This window comes from Chiloscyllium plagiosum, chromosome 39 (assembly GCF_004010195.1).
Source record: "Chiloscyllium plagiosum isolate BGI_BamShark_2017 chromosome 39, ASM401019v2, whole genome shotgun sequence".
NCBI lineage: Eukaryota > Metazoa > Chordata > Chondrichthyes > Orectolobiformes > Hemiscylliidae > Chiloscyllium > Chiloscyllium plagiosum.
The window spans coordinates 6,186,435-6,201,702 of NC_057748.1; the positions used below are offsets into that span (position 1 = coordinate 6,186,435).

General features: G+C 40.7%; 1 protein-coding gene across 1 annotated transcript in view; it reads left to right on the forward strand.

Moving 5' to 3' along the window:
• The window catches only part of LOC122542178 (protein phosphatase 1 regulatory subunit 12C-like), a 73,306-nt gene extending 58,244 nt beyond the window's left edge, over positions 1-15,062 (forward strand). The window contains exons 16-22 of the mRNA XM_043679619.1: positions 1,891-2,018; positions 5,882-5,928; positions 6,484-6,583; positions 8,884-8,988; positions 10,407-10,457; positions 11,466-11,516; positions 12,274-15,062. Coding sequence (XP_043535554.1) covers positions 1,891-2,018; positions 5,882-5,928; positions 6,484-6,583; positions 8,884-8,988; positions 10,407-10,457; positions 11,466-11,516; positions 12,274-12,360 — 569 coding nt within the window. The 3' untranslated portion in view covers positions 12,361-15,062. The remainder of the gene's footprint in view (positions 1-1,890; positions 2,019-5,881; positions 5,929-6,483; positions 6,584-8,883; positions 8,989-10,406; positions 10,458-11,465; positions 11,517-12,273) is intronic.
• The last annotated feature ends 206 nt before the right edge of the window (positions 15,063-15,268 follow it).

Here is a 15,268-nt window from a genome sequence, read left to right on the forward strand (position 1 = left end):
ATTTTATGCTTTCAGAATTAGAGCTTTTTTATGACCTGAAGAACTCCACCTTGAACTAGAAGATTATCCTGGGGTTTCTTCAGAGTTTTGCAACAGCCTGTAGTTTTGAGTTTTATAATGCTGCCAGCAGTGTGCCGCGATTCCCACAACTTTCTAGCTAAACATAATTCAGGTTATTGCTATGGTAGCAAAGCCTGATGAATTACCAATATGGGGAAAGCTCAGTGTCACAAGATTGCTATCCCATGGCCTAGATAAAGAATCCAATACGTTAGATCATCGGAGGTCTTTTGGGGGTTGTACACATTCTGTAGGGAGTCTAATCAAATGTACCTTGGATTTGAATCCCCAGCATTATCTCTGGTCATTTGTCCTAAACAGTAATTGTTCTTTGTGTGCAAACCTTTACACTGGCTTTCCTTTTGTTCTGATCTTCAAATGCTGATTCATAGAGTGCAATTCTTGTCAGCATGTTGTATCCTGGCCACATCACTGAAATGATAGTTCAGTTTACAGGTTCTACAAAAGTCTTGACATATTAACAACAGTAAACCAAGCTCCTCCCCAATGGCCTTCAATAAATTTGCAACACTTCAGAGTGAAACTTTCTGTTCCATCCATCTCTTGTCCTCCTGGATAAATGTCCAATGATTAGGGTTTGGTAGTTTAATTTTACTGTGGTAGAGCTATCTAACTCTCACTAGGAATAAATTATTATGCAGGTCCTTTATTAGGTTTCCACTTTATGTAAGACTGCATATTCTGAATGGGTACAGTAAGTCTTGCTTTAAGTTGCCAGCTTTACTTTATTTTGACTTAATGTTTTACTTTTAAGGCCTTTTTCCTCCCATTAGTTGGCTTTTTTTTGTAATATTATTGGCATCCCGAGGCCTTGCCTCCTAGGGTTACCTCCCTGTATGCTTATTTTCTGCTTTTTGTCTTGACTTCCCTCTGGTACTACCAGTCAGATTTCCTTCCCACTTCCCACTCTGTTCTCACCTTCCTCATTTGAAGCAGCTCCCTTCTTTTGGCTGCTGGTCTGAGCTCGTGCTGAAGGGCTCCATCTTATGGCTGATGTTCGTTAGTTCAGGGACTCTGTCGCTTCCCGGACTGTGTACTTCTGCCACTAGATGGTGCCATGTTAATCTAAAAATACATGCATTCTAAAACAGAGTTTAAGAAATATTTTACTGAGTGTATATTGCATTATCTAATATTGCTTTTATGTTTGTTCTATTTTGCAAGTTATTTCAGCTAGGAGAGTACAATACTTCAATTTGTGCATTATTTGTACAACCACAAGTCAGGTACTTTCTGACTTAGAATCCCATAGGGATCAAGGACTCACTTCCAGTTGTTTCACTTCAAGTTGTGATTTTTCAGGAGCACAACAATCCCTTTTAAGTGAGGACTTGCTGTGTGTGCTTTTTTAAATGTAATGTAGTATTTTTATTCCTTTCTTGAGATTTAGAAACTTGAGACTTCACCTGATGAAGGAGCAGTGTGATTTCAAATAAACCTATTGGACTATAACTTGGTGTCGTGTGACTTCTGATTTTGTCCACCCCAGTCCATCACAGGCACTTCCACGTCATTCTTGAGATAAGCTGTAGAAACTAGTGTTGAATAGAAAAGGACCTTAGCTGTCAGTCCAAAAAGATTTCTGACAGGTAACCTCTAGTTGACCTCCAGACCTTCAGCCAATTCTTTGTGGAATCTTTGTAGTCTGAGTTGGCAGTTGAGCTGTCCAGCTGCTTTTCATACCCTTCTGTATCTATGAGCAATTGTACACAAGGTTAGCCAGAAACAGAAATATCTCCTCCAAGCATTAATGTGTTTGAAGAGTTTCAGAGCATACAGTAGCTGGAGTCATTCTCTTTTTATCTCCAGAATCCGAAGACAGCAAAAAGGAGGAAGGAGATTCGGATTATAGCAATCAGAATCGGTTATCTATACGAGATCGACGGAAAGCTAGGAAAGAACGTAGGTTTACTGGCAAACCAGAATTCACAGAAGAGGTATGTACCGTACTGATATCACAATTAATTGTAATTTAAGGGTGCTCTTCACCAAGATGTATGAGAGGAACCTTTGGTTTGTGTGTGACTGTAAGCATCTTTCCACATTTTGTTTATTTTCCTTTTCTTTTAATTCCATCCCTGTGAAGTGTCTTGAACAAAAGTTTTACAGCCTTTCCTTTAGCAAGTGAGTCATATAGACCAGTTAATCCTGTACTTTGCTAATTTGACCAATTATAAACCAATCAGCTGGATACATGCTGAAAAGACCAAATCCTATTTAAATCTTGTTTTTTTTTTATTGACTTGGTAACCTTGTGTGCCAGGTACTTGGGGTAATTCAAACATTCCATTTAGTTGTCTTTCCTTTGATTTATGGTAGAATGTTTTCTCTGCCCCATGCAGTGAGAGAAACCTATTGAGTGGATTGCTCAATGGGTGATTAAAACTTCATTGGCTCTGCATGAGCTTTAATCATGGAATCATTGAATCCCTACAGTGTGAAAACAAGCCCTTCGGCTCAAGTCCACACCGACCCTCAGAGTATCCCACCCAAACCCATTCCCCATTACTCTACATTTACCCCAGACTAATGCACCTAACCTACATATCCCTGAATGCTATGGGTTATTCAGCATGGCCAAATCACCTAACCTGCATATCTTTGGATTGTGGGAGGAAACCAGAGCACCCGGAGGAAACCCACGCAGACACTGGGAGAATGTGCGAACTCCACACAGATAGTCGCCCGAGGCTGGAATTGAACCCTGGTCCCTGGCGTTGTGCGGCAGCAGTGCTAAACACTGAGCCACCATGTCGCCCCCAAACAGTTATCTGTTCCTACAACCTAACGATTCTGAATCCGTTATTGCATTGCTCTGCAATTTATCAGTAGTAACCCTCTTGTCCCACTGAGGAATGCCTTTACAGCAATTTTCAAACTAAAACTTCCCTAAAGTTTCCCTAAAATCAACTGGATAAAAATCTCCTCCACCAGCTTAACATGGACTCATACCAGAGGGCATAGCCTCCGAGTAAAGGGAAGAACTTTCAGAATGGAGATGAGGAGAAATGCCTTCAGCCAGAGAGTGGTGAATCTACAGGATTTAATGCCACAGAAGGCAACAGAGGCCAGGTCATTGAGTTTTTTTAAGACTGATATAGGTACGTTCTTGAGTATCAAGGGGATCAAAGGTGAGAGTGAGAATGAGAGTAAATTTCTGCTCCTATGTCTTGTATCCATAGGTCTGGAGGTCACACATGAAGATCCTGTATAATCACCATGACAAACACACATGTTCCAGTTCCCACCATCCTCAACCGGCATCACTACCTATTTCATTATCCTATAGGTCAATTACAAAGGCACCACTTAAGGCCAACTTGCTATTTTGTGCAGTTCAGCACTTACAAGCGGCTGTTTAAAGGAGTTTAAAGTCTATTTCTGGGGTTGGCACTTAGTGATTTTTGGGAGACACTCAGAAAATAGCAACTTAGAGCAGTTTGCATTTATTACTGGCATTATTTCTTACTAAACTTATTGTGGTTTTACAATGCATGATGTATCACAGCCATTCTGTTCGCATGAGCAGACCTGTTTGTTTGCTGTGGGAATTTTGCATACGGTTAGAATGGATGTTACAAAAGCCCTCCATCCTACAGCAGTTGATTTTAGTTTTTGTTTGTCAGTGTCTTTAAAATGTGCGGAAATAGTTTAATGGCATTTCACAAAAATCCCAATATGTTTGCTGAGTGCCACTTTGGGAAGATGGTGATGCTTTTCTAAAAGTACTTCCTGGGCCAATACTTTCTGAAATTCAGATTTTTTTTTTTTTGCAACTTGTGTATGAACAATTTGAACCTATGATTTCTGATTAGCTTTAATTAAAAAATTAATGTGTTGTCCTGCAGTGCTCAGACTTGGTGACCTCTGTGGTTTTGTGGAAGATCTGCCTGACACTGTTAGATCTGAAATTGTATCTAAGGATGTTGCATCAACTGCTGTAGGATGGAGGGCTTTTGTAACATCCATTCTAACCGTATGCAAAATTCCCACAGCAAGCAAACATGTCTGCTCATGCGAACAGAATGGCTGCGATACATCATGCATTGTAAAACCACAATAAGTTTAGTAAGAAATAATGCCAGTAATAAATGCAAACTGCTCGAAGTTGTTATTTTCTGAGTGTCTCCCAAAATCACTAAGTGCCAACCCCAGAAATCGACTTTAAGCTCCTTTAAACAGCTGCTTGTAAGTGATGAAATGCACAAAATAGCAAGTTGGCCTTAAGTGGTGCCTTTGTAAAAAAAAAACACAAATCCCATGTTCCATTGTATTTAGCTGAAGTCAGTCACCAAGCTATACTCTAGTCCGTTCCTTTTCGTATAAAGAGGTAAATTCTTTTCCTACCCATTATTTTAGCTGTTACTTAGCGTCATTTGTTTAGATACTCTTTATTTTATCCTGTGAATTGCAGCCCGTGACCATTCTGCTTAACCAATAGCAATGTCACAGACTAACTTGTGAAAAGTACTTGACTTGTAAGGAAACAATCCGAAGTGAATTACATTCAAAAAACATTAAAGCTTTGCCATCTTCTGATAGCTCAAACCAGCTCAGTGTTTGAATGGTGGTAATACTAAATTGCCACCTCGCTTTCTGTGAAATTTTGTTTTTGTTAATTTTGTTTGCTAGCAAATGATGAAAAAGAATTTATAGTGGTTAATGTTTAACTATCATTCATTATATTGTAGAATGGTAACTTGCCTCCCATATCTGTGCTGGCTACCTACAAGAGTAACTTGGCTTGTCCCATTTCCCTTCCTCTTCCCTGTGGCCTTTTTATTTTCACATAATTTGTTGAATTCCTCATTGAAACCAATAATCTAATTTATCTCCTCCACAGCTATTCTATCTAGATCCATTGTAATTTTTAAAAATAGCTTTTCTTTGTCTCACTTACTTTGTTTTGCAAATCATCTTAAATCTGCATCTCCTGGTTCTTGATCCTCCCACAATGATCTACTCTGTTTAGGTCCCTCATGATTTTTAATGTTTTTCATCAGTTCTCCAGGTTCTATCAATCCAAGTAATTGAAGTCTCTTGCCCTTGTAATCATTCTTGCAAATCATTTCTGCACCCTTTGAAATGTTTTCACATTGTTCCTAAAATACGGCACACTGAATGATACACAAGTCTAGTTTAGATCCCACTGCTGTATAAAGGTTCACCAAAATTTCCTTGCTTTAGTAGAGTGCCTCTGTTTATAAATCCAGGATTCTCTATGCTTTATTAACCATTTACTCAACCTGCCCTGGCCACTACCAGTGATTTTTCTTTTTCCATTATTTGTGCACTCATGCCCTCAAGGTGTCTCTATCTCTACACCTCTTTTATTTCATATTACCTTCCATCATTCTTCTGAGAAAAATGTAAAGTTCCACCTGCCATGTACCGTCCATTCCAACAACCTTTCTCCTCTAGGAGTTTATCATCATGGTTCACAAGACATCTGATTTGTCATCTGCAAATTTTGAAATTATCTTGCACACCCATCTGTCATTTATACAAATGCAGAAAAAAAAGTCCTACTACTGACCACTGGGGAACTATACAACTTGTTCTTTTAGCCTTGTTCATGTTGCTTACCTCTCCCTAAATTTTGAGCATGTAAGTTGCAGCTGCATTTTTTTTTTGTGTGGCTGTTCACTTTCAAACGTTGTGCAAACGTTACGCCTGTACTCAGTAAGCCAACTGCCTAATATTGTTTCTCACCAAGTCCAACTGCATACCTGTGCAATACTAAGATGACAGGCTGTTTGGTTTGTTTGTTTTTTAATGTTTTGATGTTGCTGTGTTTCAGGAAGACAGCACAGAACAGATGAACAGTGTGGACACTTTAACGCACAGGCAAGAACATTTTACCTGGCGCTCATCGTGGAAGCAGACTTTAATGGTTCTCAGAGCTCGATGGAATGGAAATCTTGCATCTCTTGTAGTTCCTCTGTTCTGGTCATTGTCGAGCACTCTATAGCAATTGAACAAATTTGTCCCTCAATAATCTGATGACGTACCTTCATCCAAATTGGCTCTGCCCTTCAAGACTACTTAGTATTTCTTCTGTCCATCTTCAAATGCTGTTGACCCTGTGGCTTCCCATACACAGAAATCCATTCCAAAACTATATTGTCACTTAAAACTAACGCAGTCTGTAAATGGTGCTGTAGACACTTAAGTCGTTGATTTGTTCTGAAGTTCTGCAGTGTTGACACGAACACTGTAAAGTTACAGCTGATTAAATTTTCATTGCAGTGGTGTCAATGCAGTCTAAACGGATTTAAGATGGATATCTATTCCTGCTCTTGGATTGTCCATATTTTGTTTGCTGTCAATTGTATGTTTCCTTTATCCATTCACCATCACAGCGCTGACAGCAAACAAATCTCTCTTTCTGACTGGTGACAGGTATGGCCTAAGTCAGAGTGATCGGATTCCGAACAGAATTGGAACACTTTTCCACTCTAGTGCAGGACGAATGGAGGATGGTAATAATGACTTCAGGAAGGTAATAAAATGGAGAATGAGTGGATCATTGTTGTAATTATCTATGTGCATGCTTGAAATAATGATGAAATGTCTTAAGTAATTCAGCCCAAGGTTTATGATGTGCTTGTAATTAGACAGTTGATAAACTTGTGACAGAGTGCTAGATATCAAGAGCAAATGGAACAGTCTTGAATGAACTGTTTTACCCTTTTTATTTTTATATATACAATCACTTCACCACAATACTTTTCTCTCGTTTACATTGTTGAAACAGTACCTATCCCCTCAAAGCTACTGTTGCAATAGTGTTAAAGCCTATGCAGTCCTATACTCCCATCCTTCACAAGGCATATAGAGTCATAGAGATGTACAGTATGGAAACCGACCATTCTGTCCAACCCATCCATGCCGACCAGATATCCCAACCCAAACTAGTCCCATGTGCCAGCACCCGGCCCATATCCCTCCAAACCCTTCCTATTCATGTACCCATCCAGTTGCCTCTTTAATGTTGCAATTGTACCAGCCTCCACCACTTCCTCTGGCAGCTCATTCCATACATGTACCACCCTCTGCGTGAAAACGTTGCCTCTTAGGTCTCTTTTATATCTTTCTCCTCTCACCCTAAACCTATGCCCTCTAGTTCTGGACTCCCCGACCCCAGGGAAAAGACTGTTTATTTATCCTATCCATGTTCTGTATTGTTTCCATTGACTCTTGTCTTTTTCTCTTTCAATTTAAAAAGAATCCAACTTTCATTTTTGTCACAGGTTTTTGAGCTTCCTAATGTTATGATGAGATCTGCATGATTGATCTAGTAGTGTGCTTTAGTAGTCCACTTGGGGTTGTGCAGAAGAAGCTATACTATCATGTCCCTCCACTTTGTGCAGCTTCTGTCACTGATCACTACATTTTAAGCAGTAGTTTTAAGGACCGATGACTCACTCTAAACAACAGTGGGCAACCAAGAGAAGAATTTAAACTAATGCAGTTGTAAAGTAATGCAACTACTCTTGTGCCAGCAACCTTCCTCAGTTAGCCATGGATGTGCATTCTCCCATAAAGTATTTTCTTCCTTAATGGAATATATCTTTGCTGAAAATTATGAAAAATAGTTTTAAGTGTCTGCCAATACTTTTAAACTGTTTCCTAATTCACTTTAGCCACCTCTGGCTTCATGCTCTGTCCTTGCCTTTATTTCAGTTTAAGATGCTACTCTTTGACCCACACTCCTCGCCCTCAAACTGAAAGTAAAATTCTATCATATTTGCCTAGAGGCTCCTCTATGATGAGATCATTAATCCTGTTTCATTGCACATTTCCAGGTCTACATTTCCAGCCTGTTCTCTGACTGACATTGGAAAATACTGCTCTCAGAAATTATCTCAAAACACACAATGAACTCTAGCAGACTTCAGATGTTGTCATGGGATCTGTAAAGATCTGCAAGGAATCCTATTGGTGCCTTCAAGCAGAAGTGATTATTTGACATATTACTGTTTGAGTGATACCATTACAAGTGCTTCTGTAACAGCATAGAGTCATAGAGCTGTGCAGCATGTAAACAGACCCTTCGGTCCAACTCATCCATGCTGACCAGCTATCCCAACCCAATCTAGTCCCACCTGCCAGCACTTGGCCCGTATCCCTCAACCCTTTCTATTCATATACCCATCCAGATGCCTTTTAAATGTTGCAATTGTACCAGCTTTCACCATTTGCTCTGGCAGCTCATTCCATACACATACCACTGTCTGAGTGAAAACATTGCCCCTTAGATCTCTTTTATATCTCTCCCTTCTCGCCCTAAAACTGTGCCCTCTAGTTCTGGACTCCCCCACCCCAGGGAAAAGACTTTGTCTATTTATCCTATCCATGCCCCTCATAATTATATAAACCTCCAAAAGGTCGCCCCTCAACCTCCATGGGTAGTGAAGAAGGCATTTGGTATGCCTTTCCTTTATTGGCCAGAGTACTGAGTACAGGAGTTGGGAGGTCATGTAGCAGCTATAAGGACATTGGTTAGGCCACTTTTGGAATATTGCGTGCAATTCTGGTCTCCTTCCTATTGGAAAGATGTTGTGAAACTTGAAAGGGTTCAGAAAAGATTTACAAGGATGTTGCCAGGGTTGGTGGATTTGAGTTACAGGGAGAGGCTGAATAGGCTAGAAAAAGCAGCTCATTCGCTGAAGAACTTTTGTGAGAATTCACTGATGTGATAATAGATTTATGTAAATGCAGGTCTTTGTGTTAACTCTGTGTGAAAGATATTTCTTGACTGTACAATGAAATAAAATATTCTTCTATTTCCCACTGCAGATGTATGAAGTTGTCTTGTCAGAGAATGTGAGACTTAAGAGCGAGTTACGAGAAGCACAATCTTACCTCACACAAGCTAATCAGGAATTGGAGAGGGTGTTGCAGGTAAGAGATTACACTTGTACAAAGCTGTCGGTTCGTACCCCAATTTGTGGTTTCCTGGGTCTGTTATCACTTTTTTTTAAATTTCTGTGCTCGCAATTAGTTGCCTTCCTTGTAGATCGATCAGGACCATATTGACATTGTTAGTGGGCAGTGCTAAAAATGGAACACACGCTCATCAAATTGTAATAAGTGCTCATTCTGGAAACATTTTTTTTCTTTTTGCCCATTGTATCCAGGGGTGGTGTGGGGATTCTGTGCGCAGGCTAGGTAGATTAACCACGGTAGATATAGGGATAAGGTAACTAGCGAGTCTGGGTGGGATGCTCTTCATAGGATCGGTGTGGACTCAATGGGCTGAACGTCCTGTTTCCACACTGTAGGGATTCTATGATTCTGATTCTTATTATGTCTTCCTCAGTCCGTGTACCTTGGAGGCAACCCCTGATAGTCTAATCTGCCCTTTGTCTAAAAGATCATCCCTTCCCATCTTCTTGGTCAGTGTCCATCAGATATTTATTTATCACGTGCATGACCTTAAAAAAAAGAGACAGAGATGTTCAGCACAGACAGACCCTTCGGCCTAACTTGTCCATGCCGACCAGATATCCCAACCTAATCTCGTCCCATTTGCCAGCACCTGGCCCATATCCCTCCAAACCCTTCCTATTAAGAGTCAGGGCATGGCGGCATTTAAATGAGTGCCAGAGGCAAGAATTTATCCATTTGATAGTCTTAGGTGATGCAATAAGCAAGGTTATTAATAATGTCTCTGTGTTCTGGGAACTTTCTTGGTATGAGTATTCTCACCTCTGAGCCAGAAGGTTTTGGGTTCAAGCCCAGTCCAGGATTAGGACACTAATCTAAAGCTGATGCTTCAGTGTGGTGCTGACAGAATTCTGCATTATTGGGGCTGCCATCCTCCGGGCAGGGTTTTAAGCTGCAGTTAACTCCACCCATTCTGGTGGTTCAAGAGAATGTTAAAGATCCTGTTATATTTTTAGAAGCTGAGCAATATTTCCTGCAATCAGCATTGCGGATGGATTCACTGGGGTCAGTTATAGATTGTTGCAAAAGGATTTGCTGTTAGGGCAAATAGATTGCTCGGTCAGAATTGTTATTGGGGTTCAATGGGATTATGGAGGTGAGCTTACAATCCGATCAGCCATGATCTTATTGTATGGCAGAGCAGGCAGGAGGGGCTTTATGGCCGCCTACTCCTAATTTAGTGTCTCCATATGCTTGTAGGACCTTGTGAGGAAAAATCTATGAGAAAAGCAACTCCATCAAGAGATTCATTAGATGTGTAACACATGAGCACCTGAAGGTGTGATGAGGTGCTACTGGACAAATGTTGTTTTTCTTTCTGACTTATTTCATGGCTCATCATTTCACCTTATTTACTGTGTGTCCATTTTTAGAGACAAGGAAGGCATGAAAATAGGCCGGCACAATTGGAGTTGGAAAGATTTGTAAGTCTTCAGATTATACTTTGTGTAAATTCCTGCGCAGCAACTCGATTAACCTGTTTCCAACAAAACAGCCAGACTTCTACAACACAGCCCCTGATCATGCAGTTTTAAAAAATATAAAAACAGAGGAATGTGTGAAACCAGTTGTAGCTTTAAATTAGGACAGATGTTAGGGGTAGATTCTTTACTCAGCGAGTCGTGAGTTCATGGAATGCCCTGCCAGTAGCAGTGGTGGACTCTCCCTCTTTATGGGCATTTAAACGGGCATTGGATAGACATATGGAGGATAGTGGGCTAGTGTAGGTTAGGCACAACATCGAGGGCCAAAGGGCCTGAAATGTGCTGTATTTTTCTATGTTCTAGTTATCTCGAAGGTTAAACGTTAATGGGAAAACAGTTACTTGTTAATTTAGAAAGTAACTGCCACATAAATGGAGAGTAGTGGTTTTGCCACCTGACGTTTTGACAAGAGAATAGTTTCTTGCAGCTTCCCCTACAGTAAGTGGCCACCTTCTTCCCAGCATTATCTACTTCCCAAATAACACGTAGCCAATTGAAATGCTGTAATCTGGTATTCATCTTGTCAGTGGAAGAGGTGGGGGATAAAAGCTGATTCAGTAGCAACTTTACAAGGACAATTCTGCAATTCCTTCAAGTATTCATCCAGTTGTGGAGAAAATGCAAGTGGGAAGGAGACAAATTGGATAGCTCCTTCAAATACCCAGCGTAAACATGATGGAGCCAAATGGCTTCCTGCTCTGTCAGGTACTTCTGTTTAAAAATCACACAATACCAGGTTATTGTCCAACAGGTTTATTTGGAATAGCAGCTTTTGGAGCACTGCTCCTTCATCGGGTACATCTGTGACTGGTCTTCCAAAGATCAGAATTAGTAGTGGAAATCTTGAATTGTGGCCATCTTTCTTATTTGGGTGCTATTATTTTACAGTGAGAGGTGGAAAAAATAACCAATTTAAAGTGTTTATTATCAGTCATTTCTTTGAAACAGGAACGAAGGGCATTTGAAAGAAAAACAGCCGAACTGGAGGAGCAGCTGAAGGTAAATATAACTCTTTTTTATTCTTCTAAAAAAAAAATGAAGATTGAATCAACAGAAGTATCAGGTACATTTTGTGGTCAGTTTGCCATTATGCATTGTTTTAGCGCCCATTTGGGGGCAACTGGAGATGGCAATAAAAGCCAGTTTTGTTCATAAAATCCATGTCACGAATGATTATCTTTATTTTTAATTAACTGAATTGGAGACCAAGAGCTGTCCTCAGATATGCTTCTGTTTTTTTTATTCTGGCAAAGTGCAAGCAAGCCTGTGTGTTACTGGAGTGGAATGAATACTGGCCAAGTGGTAGACCTTGTATCCAAATTTAATCTGCAGGTGTTCTTTACATGTTTATGTTTTCATTTTAAAATATTTCTGTGTTTCCTCAATGTTGCTTAAGTTTAGATTTTTGTACTTTTTTCAAAAAAAAGTATCTCTTTTGTATAGAATAGACCCATCATAGAGGCTGAAACTTTTATTTTTGTCTATTTTTATGTTGTAGTCCTCTCGCGCGCTCTCTCGCGCGCTCTCTCTCGCGCTCTCTCTCGCGCTCTCTCTCGCGCGCAGACCCATCATAGAGGCTGAAACTTTTATTTTTGTCTATTTTTATGTTGTAGTCCTCTCTCGCGCTCTCTCTCGCGCGCTCTCTCTCTCCCCTTTCTTGCAGTTTTACACTAACAAAGTTAAATTTCCATTAATATCACCCCTCCCTGAGATGGAATGTACTACATTAATTTCTCTCTCTCTTCTGCCCCTTCAGGTTTTAACAGACTTAAAAACAAACAATCAGAGACTAAAGGATGAGAATGCGGCCTTGATCCGTGTCATCAGCAAGCTGTCAAAATAGTTGAGGTGCCATCCTCCAGCTGCACCACTCTAAAACATGGGAAAAACAGTTGCCAACTCTGATACTGTACAGCTGACTCTGGGTTTTGATCAAAGGAGAATCTCTTCCATGTCAAGTATTTTTTTTCACAGCCATTATGGTTAACTATTGTGAGGGGGGGGGGGTTAGTAGAGCAGATAAAAGACAGGAGGGGCAAACTTATGATAGTCCAGGCAACCAACCAACCAGCCTAAGTTCCAATGGCCAAAGCTGATGCAAATTGTCAGATGTGTCTGGTCACGTAAAATTGCCAACAGTGACTCTGCTGTTCTGAGATTTTTCTGTTTTCTTTTGTATCTAACCAATTGTGAAGGTTATCTTTTGTGACCTCTGGATGTGTGTGTTTGTATAAAATATGTATTTATGTTCTGGTGAATGGATAGCTCAGTTTGTTAATTTACATTCCTCTGTGTCCTGGTCAGTTGGATAAACATATTTTACTTTCACAGTTAGTACTCTGGTCAATTACCATTGCCCCTTTCTACCACACTCTCTGCCCTGACATGAAATATTTCTTACAGCTATTGAATGTATTTCAATCTTGCAACTTTTTATTTCTTTTCCTGTAAATGCTTTGGAATAGCACTTCTCGTGGTAATCAGTATGTGAAGAGCAAAAGATTTTGAATGTTATTATGCAGTATTTTTTTTACATAGTGTCAAGTATTAAACTGAAAAGTTAATGTGAATTGATTTCTGTTTGAGTTAGGGGTGTAATTTTTCCAATTTACGCATGAAAGTATTTATTGGGGTTTGAAATGTAATACAGCTGGTTAAAATTCCCTGGCTCATTTAAGGTTTTAATCCTTGTTCAGGGCCTGGGTTTTAACACATTGTCCCCATAACATTCAGAGGAAGTTTGTTATTCAAATTGCTCTGACCTTTCGGGATGCTTGAGAAGGTATTTGGTCTTCAAAGTCATTTCATTGTGTGCCCTTTTTTTTGTATAATTTTTTAATCAGCAGTGAACTCAACCCTAGAACAATTCGATAACTCCGTTGATTCAGGTGAAATGGTCGGCATCAGGTTGCAGTACTGCTTGAGGGCCTGTACGCCAGTGGCATCTGGTGGCAGAATAACGTCGTACGCTGTTTAGCAAAACATGAGTTTTTTTTTAAACTTTTGCTGCAAGTGCAAATAGTTCCTGAGCCAACGTGTCCTAAAATAGAAGCCAGTTTCAGTGTTTTGAGTAGTAGCTCAGGGTTACCTTTTTTATTTGCCTAAAGTAATGAGAGTGGCCGTACACAGTGCATCTTATTCCAACAGTCAGCTTACTTTTAAGTGAAAGGATCAAGAGGATGCTCAGTGTTTTTTTTTTGAGTAGTAACATTACAGTTTTCCTTTAACTGATGGTACCTATTCTGAGTTCAATACTTTCAAATGCTTAGGTTGTATGCTTTAACACATAGCAGCAGCACATTGTAACTTTGCAGCTGCTTTTCATGGTTGAGATGAAAGCTTTGGGAGTCAGCTATTGTGTGCCAACTGGTCGTTGCTTCTGCAGCAGCTCGCAAAAGAACCATAACCAAATTAATGCCCAGCATTTGTGGTATAATGGGCAAAAAAGCAGGGTTTGGACACTAATATGATGGAGTGTTGTGCAGGGGAAAGCAAACAGGTGAAAGCAAAGTGCTCCCTAATCATGTGACTAGCATTGCATGAGGATTGTCATGCTGGAGGAATATTAAAATCAGCCAAAGCTCCTGCTCTTCAAGTTCTGGAAACGTCACTCTTGTCTACAGCTCCCAATCAAGGTTTAGATTGTGAATATTCACTGCATCTATGTATATTTTCTGATTTAGTTTCCCTAATTCAGGAAAATAAATTCAAAAGTGGAATTATTGTCCAGCAAATATGTGCTTTCATGGGGTGTAATTTGGACCAAATAATTTCTCTGCTGAAGTCTTTGTTTTACTCTGTCCTCGAGTACCTGATTACTCAGTGGGCAACCATCGAAACTGGTCTGAATTATTTGCTATGTTAAAAATGTTTTTTCTTTTCCCACAGCTTGGCTTCCTGTGACTTCATTTTTTTCCCCACCCCCTTCTCTAGAATTTGCTGAGATAAGTTGTGTGGTGGTGCAACTTTTTTTTTTGGCTGTACTGTGTTTTTCTGCTGCCTCATGAGGCCCACTACTTCAGCAGTCTGCTTAAATACAGCGGAAACTCTGTTATCCGAACGAGATGGGCGGGGCACTATTTCGTTCGGATAATTGATTATTCGGAAAATCGATTTTAAATGCCTTTTCCTCTCGGGCTCAGTTTTAAAGTCTGTTCTCTGTTCAGGAGACTAGCAGCAGCACAGCGTGTGAGGCCCCGCCCTCCCCCAGCACAAAGCACGCGAGCCCCTGTCTGCCCCCAGAAGCCTGTCCAGGCCCTGCCCCTAGTCCCCAATCTGGTCCAACTCCGCCTCCCGCCTCCCGCACCCCCCAACCCCATCCAACCCTGCCCCCGCCCCCAGCACAAAGCACACCAGCGCCCGAAACCCAACACAGCCCCCTGTCTCCCTACCTGTCCACCCCTTGGCCCCCTCCCCAGGGCATCTGGACTGGACACCAGCACCAAGACTGCTACTGCTACAGCTGCCTTTATGGGGTAAGTCTCCAAATATCACACAGACACAGCCACACACAACTTTTTAGTGCAACTTTTTGACAGGTTCCACATTTGTCCTGCATGGGACAATGTTGGAGAGATTATTCTTGGGAAGGTGGAGGGGGGGGTGGGATTGTTAGGGTACACCCCTCTGTAGAACTCCAGGGAAAGTGTGGGGAGAGAGAGCGAGAGATCAGTCTTTTGGAAACGGTGCCTATTTGAGCACTGTAAACAAAAAATGTGATCAGTGTTGGAAACATGTCTTTGTAATGTTTC